Source organism: Diuraphis noxia, unplaced genomic scaffold (assembly GCF_037042655.1).
Source record: "Diuraphis noxia isolate RWA-SAM2 unplaced genomic scaffold, SU_Dnox_SAM2 contig0001, whole genome shotgun sequence".
In the NCBI taxonomy this organism is placed as follows: Eukaryota; Metazoa; Arthropoda; class Insecta; order Hemiptera; family Aphididae; genus Diuraphis; species Diuraphis noxia.
Window position 1 is genome coordinate 38,060,219 of NW_028301711.1, and position 18,668 is coordinate 38,078,886.

Sequence of the window (18,668 nt, forward strand, 5' to 3'; positions counted from 1 at the left end):
AATATTATAACGAAACCGCGCGAGCGATGTGAACGAGAGAGGTGCGCAAGAAGTGGTGCCCACGCCTGATAGAGGTCAAACAACTTATATAAATGAAATACACGCATCAAAATATTATTCTCATAAGTGGGAAAAAAAAATACAAACGTAATGTAACAACAATAATGTGTCTGAAATGTACGAAAAATGAATCATATTTCTGTTTTCACTTCCCTCCGAATGATAACAACCCACGTCGAGCGATATAATATTTTAACGCACATCACCCGCCGCCACATGGATATTACGCAGAAGGGCGTTCATCTGTCTTGGTTATCTAAATATAATACAATACATGTTCACTATGTCGACTGTCATAATAGTTGTAATTAAGTTATCAATTATCGTATTTTAAAAGTCGTGAACACGCCACCAATAATGTCGCGGCAAATAACACCTCACTCGCAGTACCTTTTATACCGATTATTTAATGAATATCAACAACAAAATATATTTTAATTCTTGTATAAAATATTAAGACTACAACTACTGTTGTCTAGATGAGAATTAGGTATTACATATTTTATTTTAAATCAAGTCTTAGAAAAGAAAAAAATTAAATTCATCAACTTATCGATGAAGTTGTTTAGCATTCTTCTGTCGTTGTTATTTCCCCAAACAACGTGTAATATGTGTATATAAACCCAAGTGTATAGTAAAATCGATACTTAGCGTAAATACAAAACTTCAATAGAGCCGCCGAGTTTTAATGTTTAAGAAATAACAATAAAAAACACGTAATCAGTTTCTGGTACACGTGTGCTTTATGACAATAGACACGATCGTAAAATAATTGTTGAATTTTAAGAACGCGCAATGCTTTTAGAAACTTTTAACCAATGCCTAAATTACTTATTAGTTATTAGCGAAAAACGTCTTAAATGCGTATAAATGCGTTTGCTTCCTATAACATTATTAAAAAAGAGGTCACTATTATGAAAATAGACGATAGTGTACAGTTGTGTTTTTTTCTGCGAACAAACACATTTTTAAAAGAAATATGTACGTTTCATTTTATTGAAAAAAAACATGATATTGTATTTTTATGCATGTGAAAATATAATCTAAATACAAGTATGATCATTTTTTTTAAACTTTTTTTACTTTTCGAATTCGAATTTTGTTTTTAAATCCATACCATTATTTTATATCTTTCTATTTTTAATTCTAAGACAATGTAGATGTTAAAAGTAATCCACGACATTTTAATGTTAAATAACTCGATAAGATGGCTTAGGACAAATAATTAATTAAAATGGTAATTTTGTAAAAAAGTCGTTCATACACAGCAGAATATATTATGTACGAGTATATACATTTAAAATATTTTTTGCTCTATTCTAGAGATAGGGTTATTAAATTCCAAGTGAGTAGTGACACTTTATAAATAATATATACATCGTTTATAGTATGAAATAAAAGAAATGGTTATTTTAAGTCACAGTAAACTGTTTACAGATAACTATCATCTACAATAAAATGGTACACAAAAAAATATCAATTTTAAGACTTCGAAATCATTATAGGTATACCATAATGTAAACTATATTGTAAAAATATTATTATTTTAGATAAATGGGTACTATTTTATAATTGTATAATAATATATTGATGTCATGTATTCATTTCGTGTTAATATTATTAATATTTACTTTAAAGCATATACTATCGATTTTGTTATATCCTTCACACAATAAAGTTCGATTGTTTAGCAGAGTTTTATTCAAACATACAGAAGGTAATTCATAACAATTATGATGTGTTGAATAGATACTGAAGCTTTGAACAATATATTATGTGCCTACACCATCTAAATAAATTGCAAAATAATAATTTTTATAAGTTTTTTCTAATAAATTATTACAGGCGTAATATTGTTATACTGAGAATATACACTGATCGTATAGTAATAATAGTCATAGTATGATAATAATGCTAATTGCTAATTATAATATGTATAATCCTTGCAATGAACACAAATAAATTTTAGTTTTTCAACAATATAAACTATTATATAAATTTAATATTCAGACAAAAATAATCAACTTTTGTTTAATATATTTAGAAAAATAACAGGTGGTCAAAAAACACCTTGCGCAATGTATCTATAGTTTGAAAACATCAGTAGTCGATAAAAACACCTGGAACGGTGGTAAGAGTCTCTTCGTCAGGTGTTCTGTGGAGGGTGATTTGGTCCAAACTTTTGTGTTCAGCTAATCTAACAAGAAAAATATCGTAATAAAAATATGTAAAAATTATATCATTATTGTCTGTTTTTTTTTTTTGTGCATTTTAATGACCGGAAATCGTGTAGGAAAATAATAATATTTTAATAACACCATCCTAGTCCAACTCGTTTGTAGATTAAATTTACATTGCGAAAATACAATATATTGGCGTTTTCCTTTCACTCATCAATGCGTGTGGTTTCACACACTCGCAACACACGCGTTGTACTCCTTTAATATAACGCCCTTTTGACATTCAATCTCAGACGAAGAGTGAAAAAAACACGACCTCCCCTACTTAAAACTCACTCCAAATTGGTCCGATGTATTATTAGCTGTATACACATTACTATATGCATATATAAAAATAGTACATTTGGGCCGTACGATTTTCGCATAATTTTAACTCCGTTAAACGTCAACAAAATATTGTGTTGTTTTTTTAAACACCCCTCTCCCACGTAGACACTTGATAATAATAATAATGCCGTGTGGTTTCGTATCGCACACATCTTGACGAGGTACGCTCTCGGTTAGAGACGGTTCCAGCTGCTTAACATATGTACATTTATGATGCCTCTTTTGAGCTGTTTTAGTAATTAATAGACCGGTCTTTATTTTAATATTTAAAAATACGCATTTTGTGTACGTATGAGATCAGTTTATATTTTCACTTTGAGAATAGTGAGAGTCGATAAATGTTATAAAGCGAAAAATCATTATAATATTATATATCGTACTTAAATCCTTTTACACTTCTTGAAATGTGTAGGTAGTAAGTAGGTATACTGACAAACAAAAATATATTATGTGTTTGTACGGGTACTTTCATTTATGTAATATTCTTACAAACTCATAAGATGTGTTTAAACTTATATTAATTTCAAAAATTAGAAAATTATATTATGTATTGCAATCAATGCCTTAACTGTATACAACGATGACATAAAAATAGTGCGCTTAGAACGTATTGTTTATATAAATATAATAATTGCATGAGAATTTTTTTGCATAAATGTTTACACAATGCAGATTAAATATATTTATCAAATACGATGTAATTAAATATACTTATACAATGTACCTACCTATTAGTAATTTACATTTTGATTGATGCAATTAAATATGGGAAGTAGATATAATAGGGAATTATTTTGTTGACGTGTAAAAGACAAAATATATTATATCATAATAATATATATAATGCATCATATTACATTTGTTTGAAAAGTTATTAACTACTTCTACCATAAAACAAAATAATTATAAATTCCAAGCATTAACTTTGTATTATTAATTATATATATATTTTATAATATAATTTAATGAATGAATAATAAAGCAGTATTGATGATATTGACATGCTTTTATAACCAATTGCAAATACCAAATGCTGACAATAAATACAATACAAATAGTTTTATAATTATTACAATTGTTTTCAACAAAAATATTAGTGTAAATCAATATTTAATTGGAAAAATGTCACGTTTTTTTAATTTTTTAATGCATAACTCGAGCCTTAAAGCATTACTTTTCTCACGTGGTATCACGTAATAATATAATATATTATACAATGCAATTTATAATTTTTAATACTTTTTATATTAAAATAATTTTCGTTATTCAAAAGAAAATATTTTATATATATTGTTTTATTTTTACAAGGTTATGTTAGTTTTACATGCTATATACAATATAAAATTGTAAATTAATAATAAATAATAAAGGTATAAAATATTTATATATATTTTAGAATTATGTAATTTTTGTACTAAATTAGTAGTAATTACACGATTTACGAGTAGGTACAGCATATTTTTGTATTCTGGAAACTTAATATCGAATATCGAATCAACAGTTTATTATTATTTTATTAACGTTTTAGTTTCTGACACCTCGTCACGATATGAGTTAAATTTAACAAACATTGTTTTAAACTTTTAATATGTAATTATAAAAAAATTACTTGTAACCTACCAAAATTAGTATCCAATTTTAACATGCTATTTAAAAAAGAACTTAAAGTTTCATTGCGATTAAATTGATTAAATTTTTATTTTATTAGACATTTACATTTAATATGATATAATATCTATGAATATTTAGTATGTATTGAGGATGTTTAAAAAAGTAAGCAAGGCAACTTATCTAACGATTACCTGTTTACTATGTAATTTTGATCGAGACTTGTATTTTAATTTATTAATTACGAAAACGGCAAATCGTTATCATCATTACACTACTGAATAAAATATCTCAAGCTATTTAAATATAATTCGTATGCAACATCCGCACACAGCACGCATAATTTATATTATAGTCGTATAAAATTTATTTATTATTATTTTTTTTTTTGAAAAGTTATACTCTTAATTTTTAAATCTAGATTTTCCATTAAAACCGGATACAATTATTGTTTTCGCCTTCAAAATAATACACAATTATCAAGTTTCTCACGATTTGTTTTGAAAATAATATTTTTACTTTTAATTCTACAGGAGTAGAATATACCCACCCATTCTTAAAATAAACATTACAGCCCCAATAATCCCGTCTACGCCACCGTAAAGTGAATAAATTATGCGGTTTTTAATTGTTTAATCTTTACACTTCAATAATAAATTACAATATTTGAAAAAAATATAGAAAGAATAACGATCACTCTTGATTTTTATATTTATACATACAATATCGTCAGTTACTATATTCATTCAAGTCGATTATTAAATGCAAAATAAAATGATACACACGAGACAGTAATTATTTATCGATCATTTATATGCGTAGGCTAAACCGAAACAAAACAGATGGACCATGCGCTAATCATCACGTTAGATTTAAACCATCGATAAGACACCATAACTGCAATGTGGCTATAACATGAAACCACAATATCGGAATGGCAACATTATCCATATTTTTATTTTTTTATTATTAAAACACGTTCACCAGTGGTAATAAAAATACAAACATATCGCATAAATATTGTTTAAAGACATACAGATACCTACGTTTGTGCGCAAAGTTTTGATTTAAATAAAATTATAACACTTTTGTCAATCAATAAATTATAGTTTTTATAATGTCATTCACCTATATATTATATTATCATTATTATTATTAAATTGATGTGAATAATCAGGTTCTTACATAACGTATCAATGGTAAAGCAGGTTTTTCTTATGTAGTAGGTACCAAAATGCACCATGTTTTAGGCGTGTGAAAATAAACTAAATGTCAGTTGTTTTTTTTTTTTTGTTAATTAACATTTACGCCTAGACTAGTTGTGATTTAGGGATATAAAAGAAATAAAAATATAATTAAATATACTTAATCTGCACTAATTCGTTTTTAATCATAATTACCTACTTATAATCCGACTAAACAAAATTATGTGCTTATAATGTATTATATTATTTTATTATTATAATTGTATTTTAAAATTATAACAATAAATTAAAATGTAAAAACTTTTACCTCAAATACATAACTATTATAATTATTATTATCGAATGAGACATTACCGACTCGAATAATTAAACATTATAAAAAAATGTTTTATTTTTTATTTAGCAAATTCGCCTCAATTACCGGGATTATTTGCTTTCTGTATTTTCATTTTGGCATAAAATACTTTAATTTTTTAAATAATATTAAGTACCTAGTAATATAAAAATATTCACAAAGTGTGTTTAGATATTATTATGTTCTTTGATGGTATAAAGTCTTGTCAATAACTACCGAATTTGTGCTAGCATACTACAGGTGCCTACAACAGATTTCGTAGTTTAATATAAACGTATGTAATGTTATGCTAACTTTATATTTAAAACGATGTTTGTATAATATCAAAGTAGGTATTAACGGTTAAATTAAGCTAAACATATATATTTAGGTTTCAGGTATAATGCAAAATACCTATATGCTATGTCGATATTGGAAATTAAAGAGAAGTTGACATAATGATCTCAAAAATACAATTAATAATTTTAATTACGCCTGATATCACAAACAACTATCCAACAAAATGTCCTAAACTAGACTTTTCTCAATATACAGCATCTTAAAAGTATTTACTCATATTTTTTTTGTAGAAATACGTATAATTACATTTTATTTTTGGATATTTTTTATATAATATTATGGTGCACAATTTTGGTTCATTAAAAATAATGTGAATGTGGTGAATGCCACACATACGATAATATATTATTTATAAAGTATGAAGATTGTATTTATGGTACACGGATTTTACATTTGAACGAACAATTGCTCTTGTCTGATACACGTGTAACGGAATTATTTAAGTTCGTTTATTTATCACTTTTATCCACGTTAACAGGATTTCGTTGGCTATTAGGTATCATCGTTTCCTGCCAAGTATAGTAATAATACAATATTATCCCCATCGGGATTTAAACAAAAACCGTTAATAATATGCTCGTTTTGTTTTTTTAAACGTATACTATTGTGTTAAATTTAAGACTACAGTGGACACTATTATAATACTAGTGCACTAGAAATATAATCCAATCCATTGTACGAGGTTATAATGTTATAATTTTTTTTTTTTTTTTATAATATCCGCTGTTGTTGTTCGAATTGTCGATTTCATTGTACCACACATATTTCATTATTATCTCATCGTAACGATTTATAAAAATATAGTGATTAAAACTTAATATTGTGACTTTGATAATAACGTAATAATATAATAATTACACTTTTTTGTTTTTATAGTGACAACGTTCAAACAACAAAAGTTCCGGGTGGAGCCGAAAAACGTCAACGCTCGAGAAGGTTCGAATGTGACGTTGGTCTGCGAAATCGACGACATCACTGGTGATGTCCAGTGGACTAAAGATGGTTTAGCTCTGGGTAGGTTAATCGTATTATGCAAATGTTATTATTTCGGACAGAATGTTGACCTTTTTTAATCGCGGTGAATTGTCTGACCGGTCGCTAAAGGGCAGTGACGTCCAGAAATTTACTGTGTATAGATGGGAAAAAATGTGCACGAAAAAATCACCACATTGATAAAAACGCTTATAATAATAACAATAATAATAACAATAATAATAATAATAATAATAATAATAATAATAATGATAATGATAATAGTAATAATAATAATATGTCTCAATTACAGGTTATGCAGCCGAAATACCGGGACATCCGAGGCACTCTATGATGATCGATTCCGGAAATGGGGTGTACAATTTACTTGTCAGAAATGTGACAATAACGGATGATGCTCTGTACCAGTGTCAAGTGAGCCCCGGGCCGGCGGCGGGGAGCAAACCAATTAGATCATCGGCTACGTTGTCCGTCCTGAGTGAGTATATCGTTGCGTCATAACTGGCATTTTAAGTTTTGTAATACATGATCTACGTATCGTTACCAATGACAATTTTAATGTAACTTTTACCGGGGACTCCTGCTGAATTGAATCCGTTCAATGTAAATTTTTAATCGCGTTATTGACTGTACACCGTCAAATCATAAACACTCTAAACACGTATACTTGATATATATTTTAAATACATAATTTTATAAATATATATAAAATATATAAAGAACAGTTCATAATATATAATTTATATTTATATACGGTATATACGCATACATCAGTTTAGTTTATCGTCACAAGCCTCGTATACATAATTATTGTGTTCGTCATTTTGTATATACAAAAATCGATAAAATTTAAATATGTGGTAACAGTAGCGACGGAATAAAATTAATTAAGTCCGTAGCTTTGAAAAAACCACTGAACACAATCACAGATTTCGATCATAATCATTATAATATTATTTTTCCAGCACTCAAACGCACAAACATTAAGACCCAACATTAACCAGTATTTACATAAATAGAGTTGTTTAGGATCGTCTAAATTAACATAACCGATGGCCTATGATATTTATGTTTTTTTTTCTACGAACCACAATGATTTTTTATTAAGATATATATACGCTTACAGGAGAAAATACACTTATTAGCTCCAATATAATATTATAATAATTCCGGTGACTTGTGATACTTACGGCGTCTTTCTTTTCTGATAAAAAAAGTTGTTGATCTGATGACATATTTGTATACTTACTTATTTTGTTTAATTATTTTCAAGAAGTATGTCACTAGTGAATAATTATTGTATAGAGTTCACATCGCGTTTTAATTTTTTTTTTATCTTTTGTAAAAACTAATTTATTTTTGCTGACCAATAGTGCTTATATATATTATTTCTATAATAATAATAATAATGAATGACTATGACGCCTAAATTACGTTTCAATTGATTGATTACTGACGGAGGTAGGCGTACGATTAAAACGCACTAAATTAACTTTTCGAGATTTTCGAGAAAAAAAGTATACAGTATTAGGTACACACTACGACTACACACGTTGGTGCTGTAATTGTTCAGTGCCTATTGCAGTGTTATACACATATTATTGTGTGGGCTGTTTAACGAGTCGATTTGTTTTTTTAAGCTATAATGAGTACACCTTCTTTTTATACCATGCATTACTAATAACCCGATTTTTATCCAGTCGCTCACAACGGCGTAACAAAGCTATTTTCCAGATACTTGAATTCGAGGAAATTATGTACTTTTTAAATATTTCACACCCACACATCATATGTGATGATTTAAAAGTTATATTACATCGTTATAGCGTGTATTATTACTTACTCTGCATGTTTTATCAGTTCAAAGATCATGAAATATATTTGTGTACGGTATTAATGCCACAAACTTCAGTAAATTGAAAAATACACATAACATAATATACATATAATTAACAAATAAGTATTCCAAATGAAACGCAATCGTAAAATAACCGCAATTTATTTTTTTTCATGAAAAAGTAGAAGTAATAAAAATATTAATTAACTTTAATATTATGAAGATTATATAAATATATTTTCCGTGTTTTCCCACGTAGGTATAATGCAATTTTTAATTAATTAGCAAGTAGGTAATAAGTTCAATTATTATTATTTTTTAACTCTATTTATCCGTTTCTACTTAAATTATTTTTTATCGTCGTACATTAACCATTAAATAAATACATACCAATTTACTCTTAATTTTAAATTACAGATTTAAAAATGTTAAAATAAATCGAGAGTACACATATGGAACCAATATGTTTAAAAAATCACTTAGTTTCTTTTAACGTAATACTACCCAATTGGTTTCTAATTTCTAAAGACATAGGGGCATTTTTTAAACCTATAATTTTTTTTTTTTTCATAATATCATTCTAACCTAGTCAAAAAGTTAAAAAAAAAAAAGAACTTCGCATATATTACATTTAATTGGTTTGTATAAGACGCCCATTATTCAAAATATTATATAAGCTTATAAGTGTATTACCTATTTAATCATGAATATATTTGGAATAGTATTTAATTATTCTTATAAATATGTTATATTTAATTTAAAAAAAAAAAAATAATAATAATAATAATTTATTTCCTACTAAATACTATCAAAACCTTTAGATTCAGTAAACAATAATTTGAATAATTATTGTATTTTTTTTTGTAATTTTCATCAAAATTAAATGTTGATATATACCTGTTATTTTAAATTTTTATATTTTTAAGTTTTATTTTATCATTATAATTTGGCATTTTGTTAGTGACTAGTTATTTTTAAAAATTTTACTCAAACAAAAAATGAGTAACTACGCATATATAATTTACAAAACCCTTAGAAGTTTTAATTGAAACAACGAAACCCTTCGTAAGACCCAAAAATGTTTAACGTCCAAGTATTAATTCCGGTATTCGTTTACATATTTTTTTTTTTTATATAATCAAATGGCGTGTTCAAATTAATAATATAATACTACCTACCGTTTACTGTTTAATTTGTTTATTGAAACCTAAGAAAAATACTGTTAAGTTATAATATGTTTTATTTATTCACACTATGATGCGCAGTATAATGTTTTGATAATTACACTTCAAAATCTAACTCATAAAAAATACGTCAATAAATTATAATAATTATTCGTATTTATCATTTTCACTAAATAGAAATATTATTTTTTTTAAACAAATAATATAATTTTATTAGAGAGAAAAAGTATTTTAGTTTGTTATCCTTTGGTCTAATTGTGTCATTTTATGTTTAAAACCCCAGAGGGGATAAGGCCAGATGTTTGTACACCATAAAAAATAAGTTTAGGCTAACATATGAATTATTATAAATCATAAATGACGAACCCAGCTTGTTGTAATAAATAAATATGTTAAACATGTTTTTACTGTCAAAAAACATTTAGTCAATTGTATAATAAGCTCACCATTATTGTTTATCATTATTATTTATCCACACAATTAATTAAGTAGGGGGATTGCTGAGTGTAAAATATTGTCCTTTCTGTTTTTCTACCCATTTTTGATTACAAACATAAGGTTGAAATAATCGACTTAAATTTTACTTCAATGTTAATGTCTAACATATGAACACATTGTTTGAACAGCGCCACCCTCGTCCGTAGAAATTATAAATACATCCGGAGGCTCGAAATTGGAAGTACAAGAAAACCATGAAGTTTCTATTGAGTGTATAGCTCGAAACTCTAAACCACCTTCGAGAATAGTATGGTTTCGCGACGATGAAGAAATCGATCCCGGTGAGTACCTACAATAATATTATTATTATGTACCTATAGCTACTTTGGACGGACATGAATCATATTCAATGTCAATGCTTAATACAAATCAATAATAATAATGTGACGATAATAACGACAACGAATCATTAATAATGTTACATGTTTATATTCAAACGTACACTTAATAAGCACAATCATTTTTTTTTATTATTATTATTTTTCAGAACAACGGTCCGATAACGAAAGTGAAGAAACCACGGATGAAACGAAATCAAAACTGTACACCGTTCGAAGCCGAATAAAAGTAACCGCTAAGTCGAACGACGACCGTGTGAAATACAAATGTGAAGCTCATCACAAAGCTCTATCGAATCCGCTTTCAACCACTGTTCAGATAAGAGTTTTACGTGAGTTTCCATAACTTTATTATTTTAAATACAATTATCATCGGTTTAATATGTTTCTAAAAAGTATCATATTTTCCAACATAAAGTTGGCAAACAATATTGAAAGATTATCACCGTATCATAAATGTTAACAATGCGTAGCCATGCAACTCCCATACCTTTCAATAATATAAATATTACCCAGCAGTAGGTACCTACACAATTATTCATATTCCACAACATTGTGTAATCCATCGTCTGCATGCCACTTTCGTACATTTATACATTTTATTTAAAATTAAAATGTATCATTGGAAGCGCTTCGTTTCGCGAGACTATTGGTTTTGGAATTCAGACTCAATCTGTAGCAGGAAATTATATATGTTTTGTCAAGCCTTCATCGAGTTACTATTACAATACCTACCCTAATCATAGTATGAAACAAGTAGCATAATATTAATTTATTCTGTCTGAGTTAATAGGAAAGATTCTGCGATTAGATTCTAACGATGAAAAATAATTATTATCATTATATTTGAATCAACATCGGACTCAAACATCATAAAATAAATAATTACATTTATATCGCCAACAGAAAAATTGAATTAAAAAAACACAGTTTTAATATGTAACAGTCGTACTGTATACGTTAGTTTCAAGTTGTTTTTTGATGTGTTGCCAGAATAATAACCATAATTGTTTATCCATTAGCTTCCTAATTTTTTCTAAATTTAATTTCATGTTTTCCATTTACAGACTAGGCAAATAGACTTATGTAAAATTATCAGTTGTTATTTTATTATTTCATATAGTATCGATTCCGTATACACAACAATTTATTTAGTTCAATAATATAATAAATGTTTATATTTAAATAAATAATATTTTTCATTTAAAATATAAATATTAGAATATATATTATCATTATTTGTATTTAATATGATATGAACAAGTACAATATACCATTACTGTAATTGCGTAGAGTTTAATAGTTTACAATTATTTATTATCGTGTGACATTTTTCATTTTTGAATTTTGAATTTTTGTTTAGCGATTAAAAAGTAGTTAGTGTGCATATGTTTTTTTTTTTTGTTACATTAATCAACAAAACCTTTCTCATTAGTTGTTTAATGTTTATGCTTGACATTCCTTGAAATAAATACATACCTATACCTATCAATACACCAGTTGTATTTGAATACATTTTAAATACATTTTATTATGTTTATTAACTATTAAGTGTTTTAAGTGTATTAAAATTGAAAAAACCGTACACTCTGTTTTACCTAAATAAAAACAGTCAAATATACTTCATGGATAATCACTAAAAACATATAAGTAACTAAAATACGCTGTTAACAAAATGCATTAAATATAAAACGAGAGTATAAAACTTTTTCAAAATGTGCTATTTTTAATTTGAAAAATAAAGACATTTTATGTACTAGGTATCATGTGTTTAAATTCACATTCATTATGAAATTATAAAATACGAAACTATAAGAACTTGCAAGCAAGGGATGTTTTTTTTTTGCCTATACATACACAATAACGTATTATTGTAACGTTATGTGAATTATGGAATACAATTCATTAATCTAAAAATAATCTTTCTAAATTTTTCCAAGGAAAATATGTAGCACATATATAGAAAAACTCTATGAAAAGGCAACAAAACTAAAAGGTAGATTATACAAGCATTAATAGAAAAAATTAAAATTCATTATGTTGAATGTAAATTCATCGCAAATAAACTTTTTGTACACAAATACTAAACGTAATAATAGTAATAAAGAACGCAGTCAATAAAGGTCCTGCCACCGCCCAACTATAATCTATTTACATTTAACAAATATAGCAAGCAAGATATATAACAATAACGTCGTTATAACTTATTTACTTGAACAACTTTTTGCGTTCTTAAAATATAAGTTACTGCAGCAACAGTTGAATTCAATAATGGGTTGCAGTTCAACTGAACAATAGATTGCAGTTTAAAAATAACCCGTTAAATATTATTTGATCGTTTAAATGTTTTTTTTAAATTTGTTTTTCATATATTAATAATAATATATTGTAACATTTTATATCTCTAAAACTAACTATAAGTATATCCAGGTATTAGATATATAAATATTAATTTTTTTAATGCATTGATAATATATTTTTATAGCCTAATATTAAAACGTAGAATACATGAAATTTAATTTACTTAGATCCACCGGGAGCTCCTCACATCGAAGGATACACAGAGGGTGATATTTTGGAAAAAGGAGATCATGTGTCACTACGTTGTGTATCGAAAAATGGAAATCCACCAACACAACTTGTGTGGTTCAAAAACGACCAATTAATTCATAATGATTACAGGTATATTGTTTACACATATTTTTAATTCGTTATTATTTCGAAATTGTATTTATTTAATAGTTTAATTTATTATATTCAAAATATCATATACCTACGGGCTACGATAAAAATTTTATGTCGTACCTTTAACGTGCGTTACTTATTGCTTATTAGTTATTAGGCACTCATACCCACCTCCATCGCACAGTTTAATACAAAGCAGAGTTCATTTAAATTTATTAAATGTGCTTATTTTCGCATAAATATAATACTTATTTCAGTTATATTTTGTATGCACTGTGGAAATTATATTAAATAAATATTTATATTTATATATAATTAAGACGCATATTGATGATGTCCAATCATTCAATCTTGAAAATAATATTGTAGTAGTTATATGACAAAAGTGTTCCTATTAACAGTGTATATGTTATATTTTGATGTATGTGTATAGTATTCTTGAATAATAATCATGTCTAACACAAATTTTAGCACAACGGAAAAAGTGTCGGAGAGCACGTACTCATTCATAGCCAATGTCTCGGACAACAACGCAAGATTTCGCTGTGAAGCAAAAAACTCAATTAGCCCACTTCCTCAATATGCTGACGTTGTACTCTCAGTGTCATGTAAGTGTTATTTTTTTTTCATTTCCACTGTAATTAAAATATACGTTGGTTGAGCTCAATGCATATATACACCGTAAGTTATACATGATGTTTATTTTGCCTAGAATTACGTGAATGATTTCATTGTTGTGCATCACGAAGTGGATTTATTATTTATGTGTATTGGAAAAGGGGGAAGGTGGAAATCCGTGGATCTCTTTCAACTTAAGTGTGTTAATAGTTAATAATATTATTTCTGTTATCGGCATTTCCAAAAACTAGTGATCCCAGGATATTTTCAACCAATTGTTATGGTATAGGGATGTTGAAATGTAAATCCAAGCAAGCACAAATCAATCTATAGAAAAAAAAAAAAGATAAATCTTTAGGGAGAAAGTTGAAGTATTTTGTTATTCTTGATATATTTTTAAAGTAATTCAAATTTTTAATTGTTTCTTGATGAAGTTTCGTATTATAATCTAATAGCTTATCTTAGAAATTTATAGTGTAATATGATCCTACTTTTGAAAAACTCTCATACATTATACACAAAATCGTCACAATTTTAATATCAACTTTAAAACGCATGCATTTTGATAGTACATTTCAAAAGATTTTTAACCCATTCCAGTACGTTTTTAAATTAATAAGTACGATAATAAAATTAAGACTTCTTATAGCCTAGATAACACCTATATAATATATAACCTACATTGATTTACGATGTTCGTCAATATACCTTCGATATGACGTGTCCTAAATATATTACACACCCAAAAATAAATTTAAAGATGACTGCGGTGTACAGATTAAAATGTATGAAGTAAATGTAAATAACGTTTACTTTGTCTCGCTAGTCGTTGCACTATGGAATGTTGCAACAAGCTGCAGTAATGTAACAATATTGTGAACTTGATTTCTGTTTTCTTATTGCCCACGCGTTTACAAAAGAAATAATTAAAATATTAAGTTAACTCGATATAAATTGTAAATTATAAACGAGAACTGCATAGGTAGCTAATAATGCTTTGAGCGGATATTCTAATACATATTGTAAAAGAGACTATTTTTTTTTTCAAAGCATATTTTTATGTTTTTTAAGCATGATGTAAAATTCCGGTAGTGATTATGTACAACGTGTTACAGCATCGTATTATTTTCCCGTTAATTTAGATTCATTTATCTTTTAGTATACAATTATTAAAAGCAGTTAACATATTATTATTTTTTCTACCTAATACAATTTTGTTTTTAATAAAAACATTTTTATTGATGGAATAAAATACGTTTATATTGCACAAATTAAAGTATATTATTGAAGGATAAAACGTTATTATTTTAATAAATTTGTTTTCTACAGTTGAATAAATATTACTATTTACGTTATTAAAATGTACAATTTAATATTTGATTTTTGATTTTTATTATATTGAAATGCGTATCATCGTATAGTCTAATTATTAATTAGTGAGATATTCGTTTTTCAGCTTAGCATCTCCTTGGTTTTATTATTCTGAAAATTGCTTGATTACAAACTCAATGGAAATAATAAATTCATACATAACGTTATTCTTAGAAAAAATATGATTTCTTATTTTGAAATACCAGATATAAATTTTAGATAGATTCTATCTAAGGTATTAAATATTAATGTAAGTATACTGATTTTAAGTTTCGAACTGCAGTAAGAAATCGTAAAACCGTTAATTCTTGTTCGTCACCTGAAATCAGTACATTGTTAGATACACCGAGAATGTCCACCTAAAGTAATTCACGTTGGCCTTAGAAATTCAATACGCTATTATTATTACAAGTTATTTTGCGATTTTAATGTAAATTATCATGAGAAAGGATGATTCCATTGTATCAGAGATGTGCTATCATTTCAATTTTAAAACTCATGCTAGTGTGAGTAAAAGTCTTCAACTCACTGGATTCGCGCGCATGAACTGGTGATAGTTTTTCCAATGAGTGGTATACTATTATAAAAAACTATTGACCTCTAGTAATATTATGATAAAAAAATTTGAATTTTTCATTATATTCTCGTATGATCTATATCCTAATTTCTTATATGTATGTATATATATATATATATATATATATATATTTATTTATTTATTTATATCTGTATAAACAAGTTTGAATTATCATGTCATAGCTCAAAAACTAAATTTATTTGTCGATAAATTAATAAAACTAATTGTGCTAAGAAATAATACCCGGTAGAATGGTTTTTTGATTTGGGTAAAAACCTAATAATATCCGATTGAATGAGAAATTAGATTAGAAATAACGGATATGTTGATAAATTGAAGTTCTGCAAAAAAACGGGTGTCTGATATTGGGCAAACAAGCTATTAGAAAGTATTATGATAATAGTAATCAATCGATTAATTAAATTGATATAAGAATTTTAACGTGACCTAGCACCTGTCTAATTCATAACTTAAATTTTAACATTGCGTACGAGCAGTCGGCCCGTCTCACGTCCGTATCAAGGGACCAGATGAAGCGAAACAAGGAGACTTGATAACCCTAAGCTGCGAAACTGGGCGCAGCAATCCAGCGTCTATAATCAAATGGACGGTGGCCGGTGAATTAGAAGAGAACAGCACGTCCGTTAATGTGCCCGCCCCGCAGTCCAGCTGGATAACAAAATCCAACGTATCGTTCGTCATACCGACCGGACACCGTTTCGTTGTGGCTACGTGCCAGTCGATCAGTAACAGAGTGTTCGATAAAGTTATCGACACACATAAGATCAGCATACTACGTGAGTACAGTTTTATGTCGCATTTTTTTGTGTTATATTGTACAGCAGTGTTCAGAAATATGACTCGTTTAAGTATCTCATATTGCCGCGGAGTCATTATTGTGAACCGGTGGTTGACACGCTTTAATATTATCATAAAATTATGTTTTGGCATGTGTTAGTGAAAACGAAACGAAAACACATTAATTGTTAATAATACGAGTAATCGACGTATAATAGCGCGCCCAGATGTGGAGTAAATGTTAAAACAAACGGATATGTATGTACAAATATGTCATAATCAAAGATTGTGTAGTGAAGTCACACGTATATTGAATTACACGCTCAAATGGCTCTAGAGCAATACTCCTAGATATTAAATATCCGTTGACCTATTAATTTCATGCGTCAAAAATCAGTATAAAAATATCGTATATCCAGGTGACGTTCATTGCGGAATACTTATACCGTAATTTATTAGTACCAGAGTCGAGTAAATAATCTCAAACGCATCGGGAAATCCATAGTTATTACTTACTGCAGATACAATCGAAAAAGATTATTTTAGGTAGCAAAACTTCTTAGAATATAATTTATTTTTTATTTTTCAAGAATCCTATCATATTTCTGAATGTTTTAATGACAAACAAAATGTAACGAGTCATCTTTGATACTTCTACGAAGTGATTTTTTTTATAATTTTAAACCTGCATTGCACCTATACATTATTATGTTTCATTGAAAGATCGATTCAATACAATTAAATATGTCGAAGATTTTAGAGAAAAAAACATACACGAATGTTTTCACCAAATAAACAATAAATCCCGCAGAGACTCTTATATTAACGGGAGTCCGTAATTTCAACGGAAATTTAATACTTATTAAATATTTAAAATTATAATAATAAACTGTTCTATTTTTTTTTCAACGTTTTAGTCCCGCCTGGAGCGCCGATCATAATCGACCACTCGTCCGGTAATCCAATTCCATCGGGAAATGTACACAAAATATCTTGTCTGTCTACTGGCGGCAATCCACTGGGTACGGTCGCATGGTTTAAAAACGATAAAAAGGTACAGTGTGATATAAAATTAATTTAAATTAGTTACTGTCATAACCGTTAATAATTTTTGAATTGTAATTTGTAACATATATCATTCAAGTATTATTCATACAATATTTTGTGTGAGTGTCCCTGTGTATATATTATAATATTATAGTCTGACAATCAAAGCACCTATAACTGTGAAATTGTATTCATACCACTAATAATAAAATACCATTGTAACTGATTTAGAAGAAAAAATATGTGGTAGAAGATATAATAACATAAATACAACTGAGTAGGTAGGAAAAAAAATCTATTTCATCAATTAATTTAATAAATTATTACTTCATATAGTACTTCATCGGAACGACAGACGATTATTAAGCATTTTGTATAAGAACATCAAAACATATTATTGTATTATAATATTATCATAATAATATCAAATAAAAGACAATGATGCTTTATTGTATTTATGTTGAGAAAAAGAATACCATTGGATGAAAATAAAAAATATGAGATCAAATTGGAACCCAAAAGAATAAAAATATATTTTTGATCTGATCGTGACAATAGATAACTATTACCTACCTACAAATATGGTAA

General features: G+C 27.3%; 1 protein-coding gene across 2 annotated transcripts in view; it reads left to right on the top strand.

Moving 5' to 3' along the window:
• The window catches only part of LOC107172110 (nephrin-like), a 50,754-nt gene that overhangs the window by 14,125 nt on the left and 17,961 nt on the right, over nt 1–18,668 (top strand). For both annotated transcript variants that reach the window (XM_015522416.2, XM_015522481.2), the window contains exons 2-9: nt 7,011–7,148; nt 7,420–7,605; nt 10,775–10,927; nt 11,134–11,316; nt 13,513–13,666; nt 14,141–14,277; nt 16,733–17,032; nt 17,951–18,087. In XM_015522416.2, coding sequence (XP_015377902.2) covers nt 7,011–7,148; nt 7,420–7,605; nt 10,775–10,927; nt 11,134–11,316; nt 13,513–13,666; nt 14,141–14,277; nt 16,733–17,032; nt 17,951–18,087 — 1,388 coding nt within the window. The remainder of the gene's footprint in view (nt 1–7,010; nt 7,149–7,419; nt 7,606–10,774; nt 10,928–11,133; nt 11,317–13,512; nt 13,667–14,140; nt 14,278–16,732; nt 17,033–17,950; nt 18,088–18,668) is intronic.